Consider the following 20,765-nt stretch of genomic DNA (forward strand, 5'->3'; position numbering starts at 1 on the left):
CAACAACACAGAAAAACCAGTGATAGAGACCTAAAAAGAAGAGAAACGAAGTTTTTTCCATCCGGTCCTGAACTTCACAAAAAGGCAGCTAGACTCATTTTACCAAAGAAAACAATGCAAGTACAAGTAAATGCAGAAATAGCAGAAGTGTGGAGAGGAACATGCTAGGGAAACCAGTTTGAACTCTGATTATCTAGCTGGAAACTAGCAAAACAGGATGAAGGAGAAAGCTAATTTGAATTCCTTCAGAGTGACCTGAAGCCTGCCAGTTTTCTGAACAGGGTCGTTGTGAGCCTGTGTGAGTTCCTATAATTGTGTTCCTAAAGCCACATCTTGGCTCTGATCCATGTTGGAATATAAGTTCAGAGGATAGAATTATCCTTCTAGGGTAGGGGAGAGAGAGGGGGGAGGGGTGCTAGCATGAGAGACCACATGAGAGATCCTGTGAGAGCAAGTGCCAGCGCCTTGTTATGTCCTCTTTGGAGCACTGTGGGCCGTAATAGGTGACAGGGCCAACTTAGCACCTGTGTTTAGGGTGGTACTTGATACTTAAAGCCAGTATAATCTGTAATATCCCACTTGGGCATGTTAAGGCCACAGCAGAAGGTAGAACCAACTTCTGATTAAGGATTTTACAAAATTAAGAAGAATGAGACTACCTGAGGCCTTTTCTATAGTAGGTCACTAGGTGACTAAGATAGAAGGCAGGGAATGAGGTAGAAGATAAAAATATCAGCCACCCTATCAGGATTGGCAGTGACAAAGGCATCCAGACTACAAAAAGGATACAACTAAACATAACCTAACTCATCCAAGATTGCCCAAGTCAACTGAACTGAAACATAAGTATTCAGACTCAGAACATAACTAAAGAGAAGAAAACACTAAACACAAATAAGAAATACTATGGCTTATGAACAGCCCAATAGGTAAACCCAGAAGAAGAGAGTAACTCCATAATAGTTGAAAACAAAACCTCAAGAAGAAAACAAAAATGTTTTGGCCTTAAGTACTGCAAAAGAAGATGGAAGAAATAAAGTAAGATAAAAAATGAAATGAGAGTTAAGGAGGAAAAAATCAAGAGTAGAAAAGATAGCTAATAACAGAAAGGAGAAAACCTGACCCAAGTAGTGGACTTCTGTTGTCATGAGACAACAAGAAATAGTAGAAGAAAGTAAAAAGACTGAAAAAAATAGAAGAAAATATAAGATACCTACTTTCAAAAACAATTCACCTGGAAAACAGATCAAGAAAACATGATGTAAGAATTATTTTACTCCCTGAAAATCGTGACAAAACCTAAAACCTGGAACCTTATTTCAAGAAATCATAAAAGAATTTGGCCATATATGTTATGTTATAATTAGTGGACAGAGTAAAAATAGAAAGAATGCATTGATTACCTTTTGAAAAAATCTGAAACTGAAAACACCCAGGAATGTCATAGCTAAAATCCAGAACTTTCAAGTCAAAGGAATAATAGTTAAGGTAGCCAGAAATAGTTTGAATGTCAAGGAATCACAGTCAGGATCACCCATGACTTGGCAGCAGGTACTATAAAGGAGAAAATATATTAGAATACACTATAATAAAAAGTAAAGGCTAACAAGTAAGAATAAGTTATCCTGTAAAACTGAATATAATTCTACAAGGGAAAAAAATGTAATTTTAATAGAAGTCTTCATGAATAGACCAGACAGTCTTGATGCCTAGACCTCATCTGAGTTGAAATTTTGAAATGCAAACAAAAGGACAAAGAGAAGTCTAGAGAAAAAACAAATAAAGAAATGCACATATACATATCTATGTATGTGTATGTATGCACATATACATGTGTATTTGGAAGGGGCTAAATAAGCAATGATAAAATATTTGTATTCTGATAGGCTGACAAAGAGATGAGGAACTCGGGGTAGAAGAAAAGCCATACATTTTTGTACAAGGCCAATGTGTGGATTCTTTGTGTTTGACTATGCTCATTTGTTATACTCCCCCCTTCTCTCCCTCTCCTCCCTCTTTGCCTTAGAGAAGATAAATGTTATCAGTAGTGTTGCCCCACCCCAAAAAGAAGTCATAGTAACATTTTTAAAAATGTACAAAAGAGAACATAAGGAAATTCAAAAGGAAGAAAGGATAAGAATAACATGTATAATTTATCATATAATTTTTTTAAAAAGTAAGTGGTATGAAATGGAGATTCATTGTTTCACATAGTTTCTTTTTGTGTTCTATACATATAGAAATGCTCTTTTTTAGGGGCAGCTAGGTGGCGCAGTGGATAGAGCACCGGCCCTGGAGTCAGGAGTACCTGAGTTCAAATTCGGCCTCAGACACTTAACACTTACAGGTGTGTGACCTTAGGCAAGTCACTTAATCCCAATTGTCTCACTAAAACAAACAAGAAATGCTCTTTTTGGATTTTAGGTTCAGAATTAATTTTTTAAAAATTTTATTTATTTAGAATTTTCCCTACCTTACATGTAAAAACAAATTGTAACATCGATTTTTAAAACTTTGTGTTCCAAATTCTCTTCTTTCCTCCCTATCCCCCACTTAAGAACTCAAGCAATTGAAGTTATACATGTGCAGTCATACAAAGCATAGCAGACCAAAAAACTTTAGAAAAAGGAAATAACAACAACAAAAAAATATACTACCATTTGTATTCAGATACCATCAGTTCTTTCTCTGTAGATGGTTTGCAGTTTTCATAAGTCCTTCAGAGGTGTCTTGGATCATTGCCAGAATTAATTTTTTTAAAATAATATACTCTATTTATAGTTTTCTTAATAGTGAACTGATCCTGCATTCCTAATATAAATCCTGGTCATAGTGTATGATATTTTAAATATGTTACTGTAGTCTCTTTCCTAATAATTTATTCCATATTTTTCCAACTATGGTCATTAGATATTATATTATCTTCCATGTCCACTCTATTGGACTTTTCTGTCTAGAGATGGCACCATCTTTGTAGCTTCTTTTTCTCATTTGTGAGTTCCTCCCTAGAACTTCCATTTGAAGAAGTACCTATGGAAGACCCTGATTCTCAGGTCTACTTTTCTACCTTGCCTTCTGCAGATATTTTCTCCCCCATTCATGCTTTTCAGCTCCCTTTAATGTGCTGTCAGTAGATAAGAGTACTGAGCCTGGTCCAGGAAAACCTAAGTTCAAATCCAGCCTTAGACCATCACTATCTATATGACTCTGCACAAGTCTTATGTCCTTTGTCTGCCTCATTGTCCTATATTGTAAATTGAAGATAATAATAACACTTACCTCCCACTGTTGTTGAGAAAATAAAATAAGATAATTCTTGTAGAGCACTTAGAACAATGCCTATCACATAGTATGTGCCTAATAAGTGCTTGTTCTCCTCCTACCCTCCCAGCTTTCTTCTAGAGATACTAGTCTGCAGTTTTCTTTCTCTGAGTTCTCTCTCCCTCATTTAGTTGTCAGGATCATATTTGTCTTATGGAAAGTGGTTGAAAGTATCATGGGGCGCAGAGCACCCCAGAATTTCTCTGGGGCACACCGAGGAATCTTCTCCTTGAGAAACTAAACCAGAGGACAGAGATAAGCTGAACCAAATCGGACTGAGCTAGCTTCGGAATCCTACCCTACATTCTGGTCTCCCTTACCCTGGGGAGATAAGTTTGGGTGTGGCTTCGGCTTTTGTGTTCTGAAGAGGGATCTGTAGCCACCCCTCACCCAATTCCTTTAGTCACTACCAGTGGGGGATGGTCCTCCACTGCTCACCCAATTCCCCCAGCTACCACCAGTGGGGGATGGTCCTCTCTCACTAAAGGAACTTTTCATGGGCAGATGGGCCACCCCCATCAGTCCTCTATAAAAGTACCTTCCAGTCTCCTGTTTGAGGAGATTGGTGCCTTTGAGCCATGTGCTTTGTGCCTGTCTCCCCATGAGAAGTCCAAGGATTTCTTTCATGGTTTCCCTCCCCCCACCCTTCCCTTCCCTTGGCCCTAAATAAACTATCACCTTATTCTAACTAAGTTTTGTGTGCAAGAGGGTGTAATTCTTTAAAGAGGAATTCCCAAGAACCCCAAACCGTACCCCATTTCCCCACCATATCAAAAGGATGATATCTTTCCCTAATTTTGCAAACAATTTATGTAAAATTGGAGTTAAATATTTCTTTGTTGTAATGATTTCTAGTACTATTTATGATCTAATACAGATATTCCTTCCTTATGACTTCTTTTTTGAATGTATTAGTATGTGTATTATCATTATATATACATATATCTTAATTCCCTTCTCTCTCTCTATATATATAAGGACAGGGACTCAACATCTAGCACAGTGAACTTTACATAGTTATTGTTTAATAAATGTTTTTTGAGTCTTACTATATGATTATAAAATTTCAAATATGTGGAAATACTATTGTGCTGTAAGAAATGATGAGCAGGTGGATTTCAGAGAAACCTGGAAAGACTTGCATGAACTGATGATGAGTGAACGAGGAGCACATTGTACACAGTATCAACAACATTGTGTGTTGATCAACTGTGATAGACTTGGTTCTTTTCAGCAATACAATGGTCCAAGATAGTTCCAAAGGACTCATAATGGAAAATGCTTTCCAAATCCAGAAAAAAACAAACTGTTGAATTTGGATGCAGATCGAACCATACTATTTCTATTGTTTTTGTTGTTGTTTTTCTTTTTTGAGGTTTTTCCTTTTTATTCTGATTCTTCTCTTATTACATGACTCATGCAGAAATATGTTTAATGTGATTGCACATATATAACCTATATCAGATTATTTGCTGTCTTGGGGAGGGAGGGGAGGGATGGAGAAAAATTTGAAACTAGAAATCTTATCAAAACAAATGTTGCCTCATTGCCCCACAAAAAAAAATGTTGAAAATTATCTCTAAATGTAACTGGAAAATAATAAAATATTTATATGGGAAAAATTCAAATATGCATCTAAATAGTATATTTAGTGCTTTAAACTTTTAATGTTTTTTTTACAGTTTGGTGACACTTGAATTGCATAGCCATGTTTCGAAATAGTCTGAAGATGCTTCTCACTGGTGGGAAATCGAGCCGGAAAAACAGGTCCAGTGGTAAGTGATTTAACATTATTCAGTATGTATATTTACTCTTTGCATAAAACTGTCAGAAAGAGTAATGTTGCTGACATTCCTGGCTTTCTTTTGAATAATATGTTAGTACCATGACAATGTTTTTTAAATTCAATTTTATTTTAATATGCCACTAAAAGAAAGGAGGGAAGGAAACTAACATTTATTAAGTACTTACTATGCCAGTGTGCTAAGGACTTTACAAATGCCTCATTTGATCCTCATCACAACACTGGAAGGTAGGAGGAACTGAGAAACTGAGCCAAACAGGTTAAGTGACTTGCCCAGGGTCACATAGCTAGTATCTAAGGCTAGATTTGAATTTGGGTTTTCTTGACTCCAGGTACAGCTCTGTATCCACTGGGCCACCTTTGGAAATAGAAAATTGTACATTTTGTTTATGATGCAGTTTGTTACAGATTTTATTATTTATGGGGCATTAATATTAGAATAATGCATTATATAATAACATCAACAATAGTTATTATATTAGAAAGTGAAATTAAAAGTTGGTTATTACCTTATTGGTTCTTGTGGCTGTACTTTATAAAAGCTGTTTCTGAAAAATTATATGGCAATCACATTTTTGTCAATTGCATTCTCTTGAAAATATTTCCTTTGTTCTGTAAACCAGATTTTCATCTAAAATGTGCTATTATTCTAAGTGCTATGCTATAAATAGTACTTTTAAAATACAAAACTCATTGAAGCAGTCACAACTTCAGCTATTCAGAACTGAATTTGTATTTGGCATGTGACAAAAGACATTTGAGCATCAAAAATAGATATCACGAAGTACATGCACTCAAGCTCATACATGTTGTTTACATGAAAGATACACAAGTGCCAGTTTGCTCTTATTTTAGATTTATTTCCCATAAGCTTAATAATTTTATTAGCCCATAGAATAAAAGAAGCAACAAGTTAGATTGGGGGGTAGGGAGGGTACTAGTGGAACCTCACACATCAAAAGCAAGAATCAGTGACATCTAATGGTCTAATGATGAGGAAGAAGACAGAAAAACTAAAAACTAGAAATGAACTGAAAAAGCATAGTAGTCTGAAACAAGTTAGTAGAGGGCCAATACCATTATAATGAAAGCCTTAAATAAATCACAATGTTGTGGGGACCAATTTTTAATTGGGTAGTGTTAGCTAAGTGGCTCACCGCAATATTGAGGCAAGGAAGGAAACTGGCAGCCTTCCTCAAAACAGAACAGGATTTATTTGAACAAGAATGAACTTAAAAAAACACAAATAGGATCAGTAGGATCAAGGGAAAGGAAATAAAATGGGGAAAGGGAAATTAAACAACCTGAAAAAAAATACCACCGCCTAGGAATCAGCTGAGAATACACAGCCCTGCTCCTGTCGCCTTCCAGCTTCCAGCTTCCAGCTAGAATGGCAAATTCTTCCCTTTCCCTGAAACCCCACACACAGTCCCCTACCCATTGTCTGGCCGCTCTGACAGTCACATGACTGCCCTCACTAGGCTTCCAATCATTATAATTTTGCCAGGCCCATGTAGGCGTTGGCAAGTGGTGATGATGTGAGGTGCCAGTGCCATGGCAATAGCTATAACCAGTGGGTGGAGCACTGTGTGGTTTGCGGAGCCCCAGGCCAGTGCGTGCCAAGGCATAAAAACCTCAAATAACTATTAATTCTTTACAATGTTAAATTATATTCCATGTACACTATTTAAGAAGATGTGGAAAAGTATTATCTTCATCCTGATCCTCATTATTTGTTACTTTGGGTAGAATTCCATATCACATGGATGATGTAGGCTCTTAAAGGAGTAAGCATCAGTTAGTTACTGGTAAAGTAACTTTTGGGAAATACCTACCCTTATAATACTTGTTAAATATAATTGTTTTTCCTAGTGTGATTAAAAAGTTTATGTTATAGAAATGTGACACAAACTTGAAGATAAAAATGCATAGTTCCTATATATAGTAATGAAAATCACGGATGTGTTTGCAACTAAAATGGAATCTCTAGAGTATTGTAGCCTGGCAAATAAGGAATACTTTTATCAGAGAAAGTGTCATACTTTATAGGTCGTCATGGAAAATATATAAAACTATTTTAGCCTATGATAGTATTAATAGAGGATATTAGTGATATTTTATATGGGCAATGATGTAGTAAATAACAATATTAAGTCCAAATTGGTCCAAAAAAACCCCCACCTAGATATGTCATGACCTAGTAGAATGTTAGTAGGTATGATCGTTTAAAAATGAGATCAACCAAAAAAAATGAAAGCAACAAAAGATCTGGAATATTAGAAGTCACAAATTTTTATCATCAAATTTACTTCTTCCATTGGAAATAGAGGAAATTTAATCTACTTAAGTTTTTGAACTGAACTTCTTTTATGTTACACAGCTAGTAAAATATATATATATATATATATATATATGTAAAGCACTTAGCAAACCTTGAAATGTTATATAAATATTAGCTGCTGCTTTTAAGAATAATAAAAAGTGCCCTTTGTATAACTATGCCAACTTACTGATGACTATCTTAACTCCAGAAATGATCTACCAGTAGCCTTCCATTGGATACCTTCTTCAATCCTTTATACATTCTGACTATTGGGAAATCTTTCCTTTTAAATGAGAAATAGGTATCAAAATGTGGCTATTACCTAAAAAGAAAGAAGGAAAGTCTTTCTTTTTGGTCTTCCTAGGTTTTTCTCTGCCTGAATTATATATGTGCAGATATTTGTGTTTTAGATGATATAGGGAAAAATTTATAAAAGAATTGTCTGACACATATATAAACTATGTAAAAATGCTTACATTTTATGAAGAGAGGAGAGGAAAGAGGGAGGGAGAAAAATTTGGACTTTAAAATTTTGTAAAAATGAATGCTAAAAATTATCTTTACATATATTTGGAAAAATACTATTTAAAAAAAAGAGAAGTGTCTGTCAGTTCTAATGAAGTGAAATAACTTCTCTTATAACTATATTAAGGGTATATCAATCCACTGGCCCTTGATTCAGAAGGACCTGAGTTCAAATTCAGCCTCAGACACTTGACACTTACTAGCTGTGTGACCTTGGGCAAGTCACTTAATCCTCATTGTCCGGCCCCCCCCCTCCCCAAAATAGTATATCAATCAATGAGGAAGTATTTACTAAAGGTTTTCTATGTACTGGTCTCAGCCCTACAGGGACTTATATTTTATTAAGGGAGATAACATGTATACAATACAAAATAAAATGGGGGGGAGGGTCATTAGCAGCTTAGGGTCAGATAATGCCTAGGAAAGATAGTAGGTAAAGTGTGAGCTGAGATTTGAAGTAAACTACTGAGAAGAGATGGTAAGAAGAGGGTGATTTCTAGGCATGGGGGATAGCCTATAAAAAGACAGTGGCAATAGATGGCATGTTGTGCTTGAGGAACAGCAAGAACAGTTCTCCCTGCTAAAATATGCAGGAAAAGATATAATGTTTAATAAATCTGGAAAGGTGAATTGAAGCCATGTCATGAAGGGTTTTATTTTGAAGCATGAGTTCTTAAACTGGGGACCATGAACTTGTTTTTAAAAAATTATTTTGACAACTGTATTTTTCCTTTTCAGTCTTGTATGTTTTACTTTATACATTTAAAAACAATCTGAGAAGAGGTCCCTAGGTTTTACCAGATTGCCAAAGGTTCCATGATACACAAAATATCAAGACTTCTCATCTTAGAGGTATTATAGCCATTGGAGTTTATCGAATAGATGAGTGACATGGTCAGAACTGTTTCCTAGGACTATCACTTTGGAAATGATTTTCATCTCAGTTCTCATTACATTATCTCTCCTCTCAAATCCAGTCCCTTCAAAATTTCCCAATTTTTTGTTGTGAATACCATTATTCTTCTGATTCATCCAGAGTCACAACCTCAATTTTGTCTTTGACTCTTATCCCACAATGAATAGTCAAATCTTGTTTCTACCTCCACCTATTTTTGTACAACCATAAATGATTTTTATATTTTAAAACATAATAAAACTTCATTTTAAAATGTATAAACCATACTTATCTCTGGGCTGTACAAAAATGGGCATTTGGTTAGATTTAGCCTAGTTTTTTGGTTAGATTTTAGCCTATTTAGCCATCATTGGCTGGATCCTAAGAAAGTACTGGAGAAAATAATAATGTAAATTATATATAAAAGTATCATGTGTACACCATCCCCAGCTAGTTATTAAACATTTACTAGTGTATTCCTTCTCACATCCGTCCTTTTCTCTCCACATACACACAACCACCATCCTAGTTCAGGCTTTCATCTTGCCTGGACTATTGAAATAACCTCTTATTGGTCTCCCTTTTTCAAGTCTTTCCTCTTTCCAAACCATCCTCTGCACAACTGCCGAAATGATTTTCCTAAAGCATTGGTCTGTCTCATCATGTCATTACCCTACTTAGTAAATTCCAGTGGCTCCCTTTTTACTCTAGGATTAAATATTATTTCATATTTATCTCATCCATTTGAATTTCTATTTTTGTGTGTTCACAATTATTAATGCCCATAATTATTCATACAGTGACAAATGTACATACTTTATAAATAAATATATTTATATCTTTACTAATGGGGGTGGGTATTGGCATTGGGAGGAAGATATATGAGTCATTAAGTTTGGAGAAGACTGATAGAGCACTGGTGTAAAATAAAAATGTAACCTTAATTGCGACATATGAGCCCTTTTTAATTCAGAACAGCTAGAACAACCCGTCAAAGTAAGAACCTGCTTGGTCTTAAAAGGCTGGAGCTGACCTTTAATATGGTTTTCAAGTGTTGGAAGTTGAGTTCTGTTTCTGAGATGTTCACTCTTGAGTTTGCCTCTCCAGGGCATGCTTTGGATTTTATTTCATACTTTTTAGAGGTCTTTCTTTCATCATGAATCAAAAATGGCAGGGGGCTTGGACTGGGCTTTGATCTTTATTTTTTTTTAAACATGTTAAGTTTTAGGTGTTGGTGAGATATCCATCTGGAAATATTCCATAGCATACTAGCATTAAGGAATTAGGGAATAAGATGTCAGGCTGGAGTGGTTTGAGGCTTTGATTTCAAAGCATATCAACAAGGTGTTTTGATTTATGGATAGACTTTAAAGTAATGAGTTAATGAGAGAACAGCATAGAAGCAATGGTGTAAGTATTCTAACTATACTGGTTACTCAAGTCACAGTACCTTTATGCTACTTAGTAAAATTTTTTTGTTTCTTTGTATCACAAATATAATCATCCTATAAAATAAAAGAATATAAATAAATGAAGTCTTTGACAACTTCAGCCTGTACCTGTATCTGTATATATACCTGTATTGATAATGACTTTTAGTTTTTTATATCTTATATCTATCATTTCCTCTGGGTTTATCTTGCCTTATCTTGCATTTTTACTCAGGGGTTGGATGTCCAGAGAGTGATTACTACCTCAGATTCTAGGGGTTACCCTGTGGTTCTGGACTCCTAATGCTTGGGCACACAATTTCCTACCAGTATGTTTCCATTAATAGTCAACTAGTAGACACAATTAACTTTTTTTTTGGGGGGGGGGACAATGAGGGTTAAGTGACTTGCCTAGGGTCACACAGCTAGTAAGTGTCAAGTGTCTGAGGCCGGATTTGAACTCAGGTCCTCCTAAATTCAAGACTGATGCTTTATCCACTGTGCCACCTAGCTGCCCCTGCTCCAAGGCTAAAGGGACAAAAATGAAACGATCTCAGCTTTCAAGGAGGAGCTTTTGTTTTAAAGGAGGAGACAATATGCAAATATAGAGGAGAATGAAAAACCTTATACAAAGTAGACACAAGGAAACCTGGAGAATGAAGAAGCAGTTAGAGCAGGGGTTCTTAACCTTTTTTTGTGTATTAGGTCCTTTTGACTATATGGTATAGCCTATGACCCTTTCTCAGAAAAAATATTTTCAAATGTATAAAATATATAGGATTACAAAGGAAATCAGTTTTATTCACACACACACACACACACAAGTTCAGAGATTCCAGTTTAAAAACCCTTGAGTGGGAGGTAGAGCCAATATGGCGTAGAGGAGCCAGCAAGTTGCCTGAGCTCTCCTGTGGTTCCCTCAGAAAGAACATTAAATCAAACCCCTAAACGGATTCTGAAACTACAGAACCTACAAAAAGACAGAGATACACAATCTTCCAACTTGAGATAATTTAGAAGACTTCAGGAAAGGTCGGTCTCACTCAGGCAAAAGGGGAGCGCAGCGCAGCATGGAGCGGGGCTGAGCAAGTCAGCAGGAGGCTGTTGGTCACAGCAGAGCAACTGAGACCCCTTGATCTTGGTTCAGTTAGGAACAGATTTCAACTTTAAAAAATAAGTCACAATATGAGTAAGAAACAGAAGAGAGCTTCTGTGTTGACAGGGAAGAGCAAAACACAAACTCAGAAGAGGAAAATACTCTCAAATTGCCTACATGTGAAGCCTCAAGAGGGAAGATGAATTGGTCTCAAGACAAAAAGGCCTTCTTGGAAGAACTCAGAAAGGATTTTAAAAATCAATTGAGGGGGCAGCTAGATGGTGCAGTAGATAGAGTACCGGCCCTGGATTCAGGAGTACCTGAGTTCAAATCCGGCCTCAGACACTTGACACTTACTAGCTGTGTGACCCTGGGCAAGTCACTTAACCGCCATTGCCCCACAAAAAACAAACAAAAAAATCGAGAGAGGTAGAAGAAAGAATGGGGAGAAAAATGAAAACAACACAAGAAAATTATGAAAAAAGGATCAGCAGTTTGGAAAAGGAAGCACAAAGAATCAACAGATTGGAAGAGGAAGCACAAAGATTGACTGAAGAAAACAATTCCTTAAAAAATTCATTTGATGTAACTGAAAAATAATAAAATACTTCTATTTTTTTTTTTAAATTCATTCGGACACATCCAAATAATGCCATAGGACAATGCCTGGAGCAGCAAAACCCACAGAAGAATGTGCTGAAATCATCTTCTAACCAAGACGGCTTGGAAGGTCTGAAGGAAGGAGCTGCTGTGCTGATACAGGAGTTGACCCCAACCCCACAGTCACCCTGACACAGATCAAGTCCCAGGAAGGCCTCACCAGAAAAGGAGACCCCCAGAGCCTCTGAATCAGCTGAAGCACTAGTGTCATCTGGACCTAAGCTCACAGTCTGGTGAGAGGGCTGAGCCCTTGGCAGGGGAGAAACTACAGGGGTCTATGCTGGTGCTGAGGCTGAACTTGGGTTTTTCACGCCTGCTGAGAGCCAGGAGGTAGGTTTGAATAGCAGTGGCCCAGGTGGGGAAGGGGCACAGGCTCATCAGAGCTGACAACCACAACACACAAAGCTGGTTGATTAGCAAGTTGGCCTGGGGTCATCTACAGACCAGGGAACAGGCCAGGTGAGTAAAGAACCTGATCCTCTTTAAATCATACCACTTGGGATACTGCAGCCTGGATACAGTGCCCCACTTTAAGGAGCTAAAAGTCAAGTAAAAGAAAGGCAAGATGAGCAGACAGAGAAAGGTGAGGACCATAGAAAGTTTCTTCAGTAACAGAAGACCGAGGTGCACCCTCAGAAATATGAATTGGTCTCAGGCCATAGAGGTGTTCAAAAAGGACTTTGAAGATAACGTTAGAGAGGTAGAGTTAAATGAGTTACAAGAGGAAATAGCAAAACTATACTACTGGGGGATCTGAATCTTCCCCTCTCAGAATTAGATAAATCTAGTCAAAATAAATAAGGAAAAAAGTTAAAGAGGTGAATAGAATGTTAGAAAAGTTAGATATGATAGATGTTTGGAGGAAATTGAATGGGGATAGAAAGGAATATACTTTTTACATGGCACATATTCAAAAACTGACCATATGTTAGGGCACAAAAAACCTCATAGTCAAATGTAGAATGGCAGAAATAGTAAATGCATCCTTCTCAGATCATGATGCAACAAAAATGATATGTAATAAAGAGCCCTGGAAGGGTAGACTGAAAATTAATTGGAAACTAAATAATCTCATCCTAAAGAAGGAGTGGGTTAAACAACAAATCATAGAAACAATTAATAACTTCATCCAAGAGAATGACAATAATGAGACAACATACCAAAATTTATGGGATGCAGCCAAAGCAGTGCTTAGGGGCAATTTTATATCTCTAAATGCTTACATGAATAAAAAAGAGATCAGTGAATTGGGCATGCAACTAAAAAAGCTAGAAAAAGAACAAATTAAAAATCCCCAATTAAATACTAAATTAGAAATCCTGAAAATGAAGGAGAAATTAATAAAATTGAAAGCAAGAAAACTATAGAATTAATCAATAAAACTAAGAGCTGGTTTTATGAAAAAATTAATAAAATAGATAAACCTTTGGTTAATTTAGTTTAAAAAAAAGAAAGAAGAAAACCAAATTACCAGTATCAAAAATGAAAGGGGTGAATTTACCACCAATGAAGTGGAAATTAAAGCAATAATTAGGAACTATTTTGCCCAATTTTATGCCAATAAATTTGACAATCTAAATGAAATGGATAAATATTTACAAAAGTACAGATTTCCCAGGTTAACTGAAGAGGAAATAAAATCCTTAAATAAGCCTATATTAGAAAAAGAAATTGAACAAGCCATTAATGAATTCCCTAAGAAAAAATCTCCAGGGCCAGGTGGGTTTACAAGTGAATTCTACTAAACATTTAAAGAACAATTAATTCTAATACTATACAAATTATTTGGAAAAATAGGTGAAGAAGGAATTCTACCAAATTAGTTTTATGGCACAAATACGGTGGTGATACCAAAACCAGGCAGAGCCAAAACAGAGAAAGAAAATTATAGACCAATTTCTTTTTTTTGGGGGGGGGGAAGTGTAGACCAATTTCCCTAATGAATATTGATGCTAAAATCTTAAAGATATTAGCAAGGAGATTACAGCAAGTGATCACCAGGATAATACACTATGACCAGGTAGTATTTATACCAGGAATGCAAGACTGGTTAAACATTAAGAAAACTATCAACATAATCAATCACATCAATAAGAAAACTAACCAAAACCATATGATTATCTCAATAGATGCAGAGAAAGCTTTTGACAAAACAGCATTCATTCCTAATAAAAACACTAGAGAACATAGGAATAGGTGGAGCTTTCCTTAAAATAACAAGCGTTATTTGTAATGGGGATAAGTTAGAGACATTCCCAGTAAAATATGGGGTGAAACAGGGATGTCCATTATCACCTCTATTATTTAATATTGTACTCAAAATGTTAGCTTTAGCAATAAGAGAAGAAAAAGTAATTAAAGGAATTAGAATAGGCAAGGAGGAAACAAAACTATCACTCTTTGCAGATGATATGATGATATACTTAGAGAATCAACCAAAAACTACTTGAAACAATGAACAACTTTAGCAAAGTTGCAGAATATAAAGTAAACCCGCATAAATCATCAACATTTTTATACATGACCAACAAAGTCCAGCAGCAGGAGATAGAAAGAGAAATTCCATTTAAAGTAACAGTAGACAATATAAAATACTTGGGAGTCTACTTGCCAAGACAAACCCAGGAACTATATAAGCACAATTAAAAAACACTTTTCACACAAATCAAATCAGATCTAAATAATTGGAAAAATATCAATTGCTCATGGATAGACCGAGGTAATATAATAAAAATGACATTTCTACCTAAATTAATTTACTTATTCAGCACCATACCAATCAGACTACCTAAAAATTATTTTATAGAGCTAGAAAAAATAATAACAAAATTCATCTGGAAGAACAAAAGGTCAAGAATATCAAGGGAACTAATGAAAAAAAAATGGACAAGAAGATGGGCTAGCTGTACCAAATCGGAAGCTTTACTATAAATTGGCAGTCATGAAAACTGTTTGGTTCTGGCTAAGAAACAGAATGGTAGATCAATGGAATAGGTTAGGCACAGGAGACATAGTAGTAAATGACTTTAGTAATGTACTGTTTGATAAACCCAAAGACTCCAGCTTCTGGAATAGGAACTCAGTATTTGACAAAAACTGCTGGGAAAACTGGAAGATAGTATGGCAGAAACTAGGCATAGACCAACATCTTACACCTTATACTAAAATAAGGTCAAAATGGATACATGATTTAGACATAAAAAGGTGATACCATAGGTAAATTAGGAGAGGAAGGAATAGTTTACCTCTCAGATTTATGGAAAGGAGAACAGTTTATGACCAAGCAAGAGAATATTGTGAAATGCAAAATGGATGATTTTGATTATATTAAATTAAAAAGTTTTTCTACAAACAGAAGCAATGCATCAAAAATTAGAAGGGATGCAGAAAGCTGGGAAACAATTTTTATCCATGTATTTCTGATAAAGGCCTCATTTCTAAAATATATTGAGAACTAAATCAAATTTATAAGAATGCAAGTCATTTACCAATTGAGAAATGGTCAAAGGTTATGAACAGGCAGTTTTCAGATGAAGAAATCAGAGCTATTGCCATATGAAAAAATGCTCTAAATCACTATTGATTAGAGAAATGCAAATTAGAACAACTCTGAGGTACCACCTAACACCTATTAGATTGGCTAATATGACAAAAAAGGAAAATAATAAATGTTGGAGAATCTGTGGAAAAATTGGAACACTAATGCATTATTGGTGGAGCTGTGAACTGATTGATGCATTCTGGAGAGCAATTTGGAACTATGCCCAAAGGGCTATAAAGGTGTGCATACCCTTTGACCCAGCAATACTACTATTAGGTCTTTTTCCCAAAGAGATCATAAAAAAGGGGAAAGGACCCACATGTACAAAAATATTTATAGCTGCTCTTTTTGTGGTGGCAAGGAATTGGAAATTGAGGGGATGCCCATCAATTGGGGAATGGCTGAACAAGTTGTGGTATATGAATGTAAGGGAATACCATTGTGCTGTAAGAAATGATGAGCAGGTAGATTTCAGAGAAATCTGGAAGGACCTACATGAACTGATGCTGAGTGAGATGAGCAGAACCAGGAGATCATTGTACACAGTATCAGCAACATTGTGTGATGATCAACTGTGATAGACTTGACTCTTCTCAAGCAATACAATGGTCCAAGATAGTTCCAAAGGACTCATGATGGAAAATGCTCTCCAAATCCAGAAAAAAAGAACTGTGGAATCTAGATGTAGATTGAACCATACTATTTCTACTTTTTTTGTTTTTCTTTTTTGGGGGATTTCCTTTTTGTTCTGATTCTTCTTTCACAGCAAGACTAATGCAGAAATATGTTTAATGTGATTGTACAACTTGACCCCAGTTGCCTCACTAAAAAAAAAAATGTGATTGTATATATATAACCTATATCAGATTGCTTGCTGTCTTGGGGAGGAGGGAGGGAGAAAAATTTGAAACTAGAAATCTTATAAAAACAAATGTTGAAAACTACCTCTACATGTAACTAGAAAATAAGAAAATACTTTTATGATTAAAAAAAAGAACCCTTGAGGTGAGAAAAGAACAGGCCTTAATGAAGGAGTCACTTGAGCTGAGTCTCAAAGAACAGCGATTCTGAGAGGAGAAAATGCGGAGAACAATCTAGGCATGCCTTGAGCACAGCCAGTACAAAAGCATGGACATGGGAAAGGGAGTGCTATATGTGAGGAATAGAAAGAAAGCCATAAGGGAGGGATTGTAGAGTGCACGCAAAGGAATAATGAGTAATAAGGCTGGAAAAGTTGGTTGGGTCCACATTGTGGAAAGGTTTAAATGTCAAGTGGAGGGTTTTCTCTTTTATCCTTGTAGTAATAGGGAACACCTGGAATTTATAGACTAGAGGAAGATCTGTCATGGTCAGACCTGCCCTTTAGGAAAATCACTTTGGCAGCTGTATACAGTTTGTATCACTTGGAAGGAGGAATTAGATTTGTTCTGTTTGACTCCAGAGGGCAGAACTAAAAGAAAAGGGTAAATAGTTCCATAGAAGTAAATAGAGACTTGATAACATTAAAAAAAACACGCTTCACTGTTAATTAAGAGATTTCAAAAAGCAGAATGAGCTTCCTTGAGATACAGGACAGAAAGCTTCAACAGTTTAGATAACCACTTGTCATAGGTTTGTCATAATGGGGATTCCTTTTAGGATATATGTTGGACTAAATGACTTCTGATGCCCCAACTCTAAAATTATGTGACCATATTTTACTAAAACAGGGGTTCTTAGCCTTTTTTTTTTTTTTTTGCATGTGTCATGAATACCTTTGACAGTTTGGAACAGCCTATAAACCCTTTCTCAGAATAATATTGTTAAGATACATAAAATGAAATAAATAGGATTACAAAAGAAACTAATTATATAGAAATATAGTTATCAGATTTTTTTGTGAGTTATCAGATTTTTTAAAGCAAATTTATGGACCCCAGGTTAAGAACCCTTGTAACTTCTTTTCAAATAATCACATTTGACTAGGCAAGTAGTTCTTGAATTTTTCTTCCTCTTAGCACAGTATTATTCTTTGTCATCAATACTGAATAGTAACATAGAGTTAGAACACTTACTTATGTGATTGTAATAATAAGTTCCATACAATTCATGGGAGACGTGTGCACGTGCAAGTTTCATATAACTTGTAGCCTATCTAGTTAAGCTCACTAGTGTGCAATGACCACACCCTATGAGAACCACTGGAATTTGTTGAGAGGAAGACTCTTCTCATTTGGCATCAGATGAGACATTTGATAATTGTGGGGACCAATTTTTAATTGGGGAGTGCTAGCTAAGCGGCTCGCCGCAATATTGGGGCAAGGAAGGAAACCGGCAGCCTCCCTCAAAACAGAACAAGATTTATTTTAACAAGAACGAACTTAGAAAAAAAAACACAAACAGGATCAGTAGGATCAAGGGAAAGGTAATAAAAATGGGGAAAGGGAAATTATAATACCTGAAAAATACCACCTCCCAGGAATCAGCTGAAAATACTCAGCAGAACGCCTGTCGCTTTCCAGCTTCCACCTAGAATGCCCAATTTTCCTCCCCCAAACCTAGAAACACCCCCACACAGCCCCAGCCAATGGGATGGCTGCCCTGACAGTCACATGACTACCCTTGCTAGGCTTCCAATCATTATAATTTTGCCAGGCCCATGTAGGCGTCTGTGAGTGGTGACGACGTGAGGTTCCAGAGCCCTGGATTTTGGGATCATTTGGGCCAATAAGATCAGTGCTTCTTAATCAGTCTTATCTCTATGTGGACTTAGAGAGAACAGTTGAGTGCCTTAATAAATGTTTGTTGATCTGGCTCTAGTTGACTATTTATCCTTGGTTTTATCTGTCTTCTTGTTATCTTGTTCCTGCAGTTATACTCCATCTCACAGATTGGTACCTCCTTGAGGACAGAGACTGTTTCACTTTTGTCTTTGTATCCTCAGCACATTATAAAGGAGAAATTTTTCAGGAGAAGAAGCATCACGGCTGTCATTACAGAAATACAGGGATAGAGGCTAAAGCAATAATTTTATTGATAATAGGGAACTCCAAAATGAGAAAATTCCCTTTACCAACATAGGATGACACCTTAGAGAGTGGCCTGGACAGCTGAGAGTGTAAGTGATTTGCTCAGGGTCGTATTGCCAGTATATGGCATAGGTGAGACTTTATCTCAAGTATTCCTGGCTTCAAGGCCATATCTCCACCATATGAAGCTCCAGAGAAATATGTGACCCAGACATCCCCCATCCAAAAACAATTGGCCCACATATGTGGTAACCAAGCAATAACTTGCAGACAGGCTCCATTGGTCTCTATGAAGTGTGAAACATAAAGCAAGATTCTAATATGGTGGGTAGACCTTAATGGTGAATTTATGGGAGGACAGGGAGGCAAGCCAAATAGTGTTTTTTTTTATATTGGACCAGCTTTGTCAAATACTACACCATGTAACTTAAAGAAAACCATTCAGTTTCTCTGTGTTTCAGTTTTCTCCTCTCTAAAATGAAGGGCTTGGACTACATGACATTGCAAGTTCCTTCCAGCTCTGGATCTGTGATCCTATGGTCTTGTGATCCACAATAATGAGATTACAGATTCATTGGTGTATTATAAATGTTTTATATGCTACTGCTGTACTATAAGCTCCCTCAGGAAAGTTGGTGCATCTTTTCTATCTTTGTATTTTTGCTAGTGGGCCTTTAAATGGCAGGAGAAAATCAGTTGAGTTAGAGTAGGAAGTATGCCATAAGATACATGTTACTTTGACCTTTACATTTCTGTATTGAATAAAGAAGGGGCATATCCTTAAAGTGATGCTAGATTGGGAGCAGAGGGACCTGGTTGGCAATCTGTATTTACTAATTACCCATATGACCTTGGTCAAGTCAAATCACTTCTCTGGCCTTGAATATTTTCATTTATAAAATGAGAAGCTTCATAACAGCTTCTCACAATAGGCCCCTTCTAGCTCCACATCTATGATTGCTTTACCTAGCTCATCACGCCTTTCAACAGGTGATTAATTTTCTACTTTTCATTTCATGGTGATACCTGTTTATTACTGACGTTGTAAAGGGGTCGTAGCAGAATAAGGAAGACCTGAGGGCTTCGAAACTCCTCAGATACTTAATAGTTTTGTAGCCCTGAGCGTGGCACCCAACCTGTTTCAGCCTCAGTTTTCTCATTTATGAAAGGCATGATTATAGAACCTATCTCACAGCATTGCCAGGAGGGTTGAATAAAATAATGTGTAAAGTGCTTTGCAAACTTTAAAGTGCTATGTAAGTGTTAGCATATATATGTATAGATGTAGATGTGTGTCTCTATCATATTTATATGTGTACATATACACATACATGGATATGTATCCATCAGCTAGATGTCACCATGAGTAGAGTGCTGAGCCTGGAATCAGAAAGATACATTTTTCTGAATTCAAACCTAGCCTCAGACACTTACTAATAGCTGGATAACCCTGGGCAAGTCACTTCACCCTGTTTGCCTCAGTTTCCTCATCTGTAAAATGAGCTAGAGAAGGAAATGGCAAACTCCTCCCATATCAGTGCCAATGGGGTCATGAAGAGTTGGTCATGATTGAAAACAACTGAACAACAAAATGTGTGTTGTGTATACGCATACATTTTTCGAATATATGTATATACATATATTTTTGAGTATATGTGTGTATATTTGAATAAACGTATATACAGAACACATTTAATTGGAAGGTATCTTTTTCTAAAGTTGTAAAAATTAATTCACAGGCAGGTGGTTTAATTTTTATGTAAACTTATCTAGAAAATGTGAAAATAAATATACTCACGATGTAGCATTTAAGAAATGGTGCAATAAGTGATATGAAAAAGAAAGCTATTAATGAAGAAAATGAGGAAGCCTCATGTTTTAGAAAATAATAGTAAAAGTAAGAATAATGGTGTTTATGCAAATTCTGAGTGACATTATGATGAAAATTTTTTATAATTGACATTTTCATCACATTAGGAATACATTTCTCTTTAAAAGATCACCCTTCATACCTTCATGATTAGAAAGGTACAATTCATTTTGTGTAATTGAAAAATTTATACACAAGAGCATTTTGTCATGACAGTTTTCAGAGACAGTTTAGTGTATTCTGGCCATGCAGTGGGTTAATGAAAAGTGAAAGCAGCATACAGATTTGCGGC

General features: G+C 36.2%; 1 protein-coding gene across 7 annotated transcripts in view; it reads left to right on the forward strand.

The window, feature by feature from the left end:
• TANC2 (tetratricopeptide repeat, ankyrin repeat and coiled-coil containing 2) overlaps positions 1 to 20,765 on the forward strand; it is a 558,975-nt gene that overhangs the window by 42,041 nt on the left and 496,169 nt on the right. For 6 of the 7 annotated variants that reach the window (XM_044000435.1, XM_044000439.1, XM_044000440.1 and 3 more), the window contains one exon: positions 5,004 to 5,096. In XM_044000435.1, coding sequence (XP_043856370.1) covers positions 5,030 to 5,096 — 67 coding nt within the window. In that variant the 5' untranslated portion in view covers positions 5,004 to 5,029. Of the gene's footprint in view, positions 1 to 2,330; positions 2,348 to 5,003; positions 5,097 to 20,765 lie in introns of those variants that run through there. The other variant, XM_044000438.1, reaches the window with a different exon arrangement.

This window comes from Dromiciops gliroides, chromosome 4 (assembly GCF_019393635.1).
Source record: "Dromiciops gliroides isolate mDroGli1 chromosome 4, mDroGli1.pri, whole genome shotgun sequence".
NCBI lineage: Eukaryota > Metazoa > Chordata > Mammalia > Microbiotheria > Microbiotheriidae > Dromiciops > Dromiciops gliroides.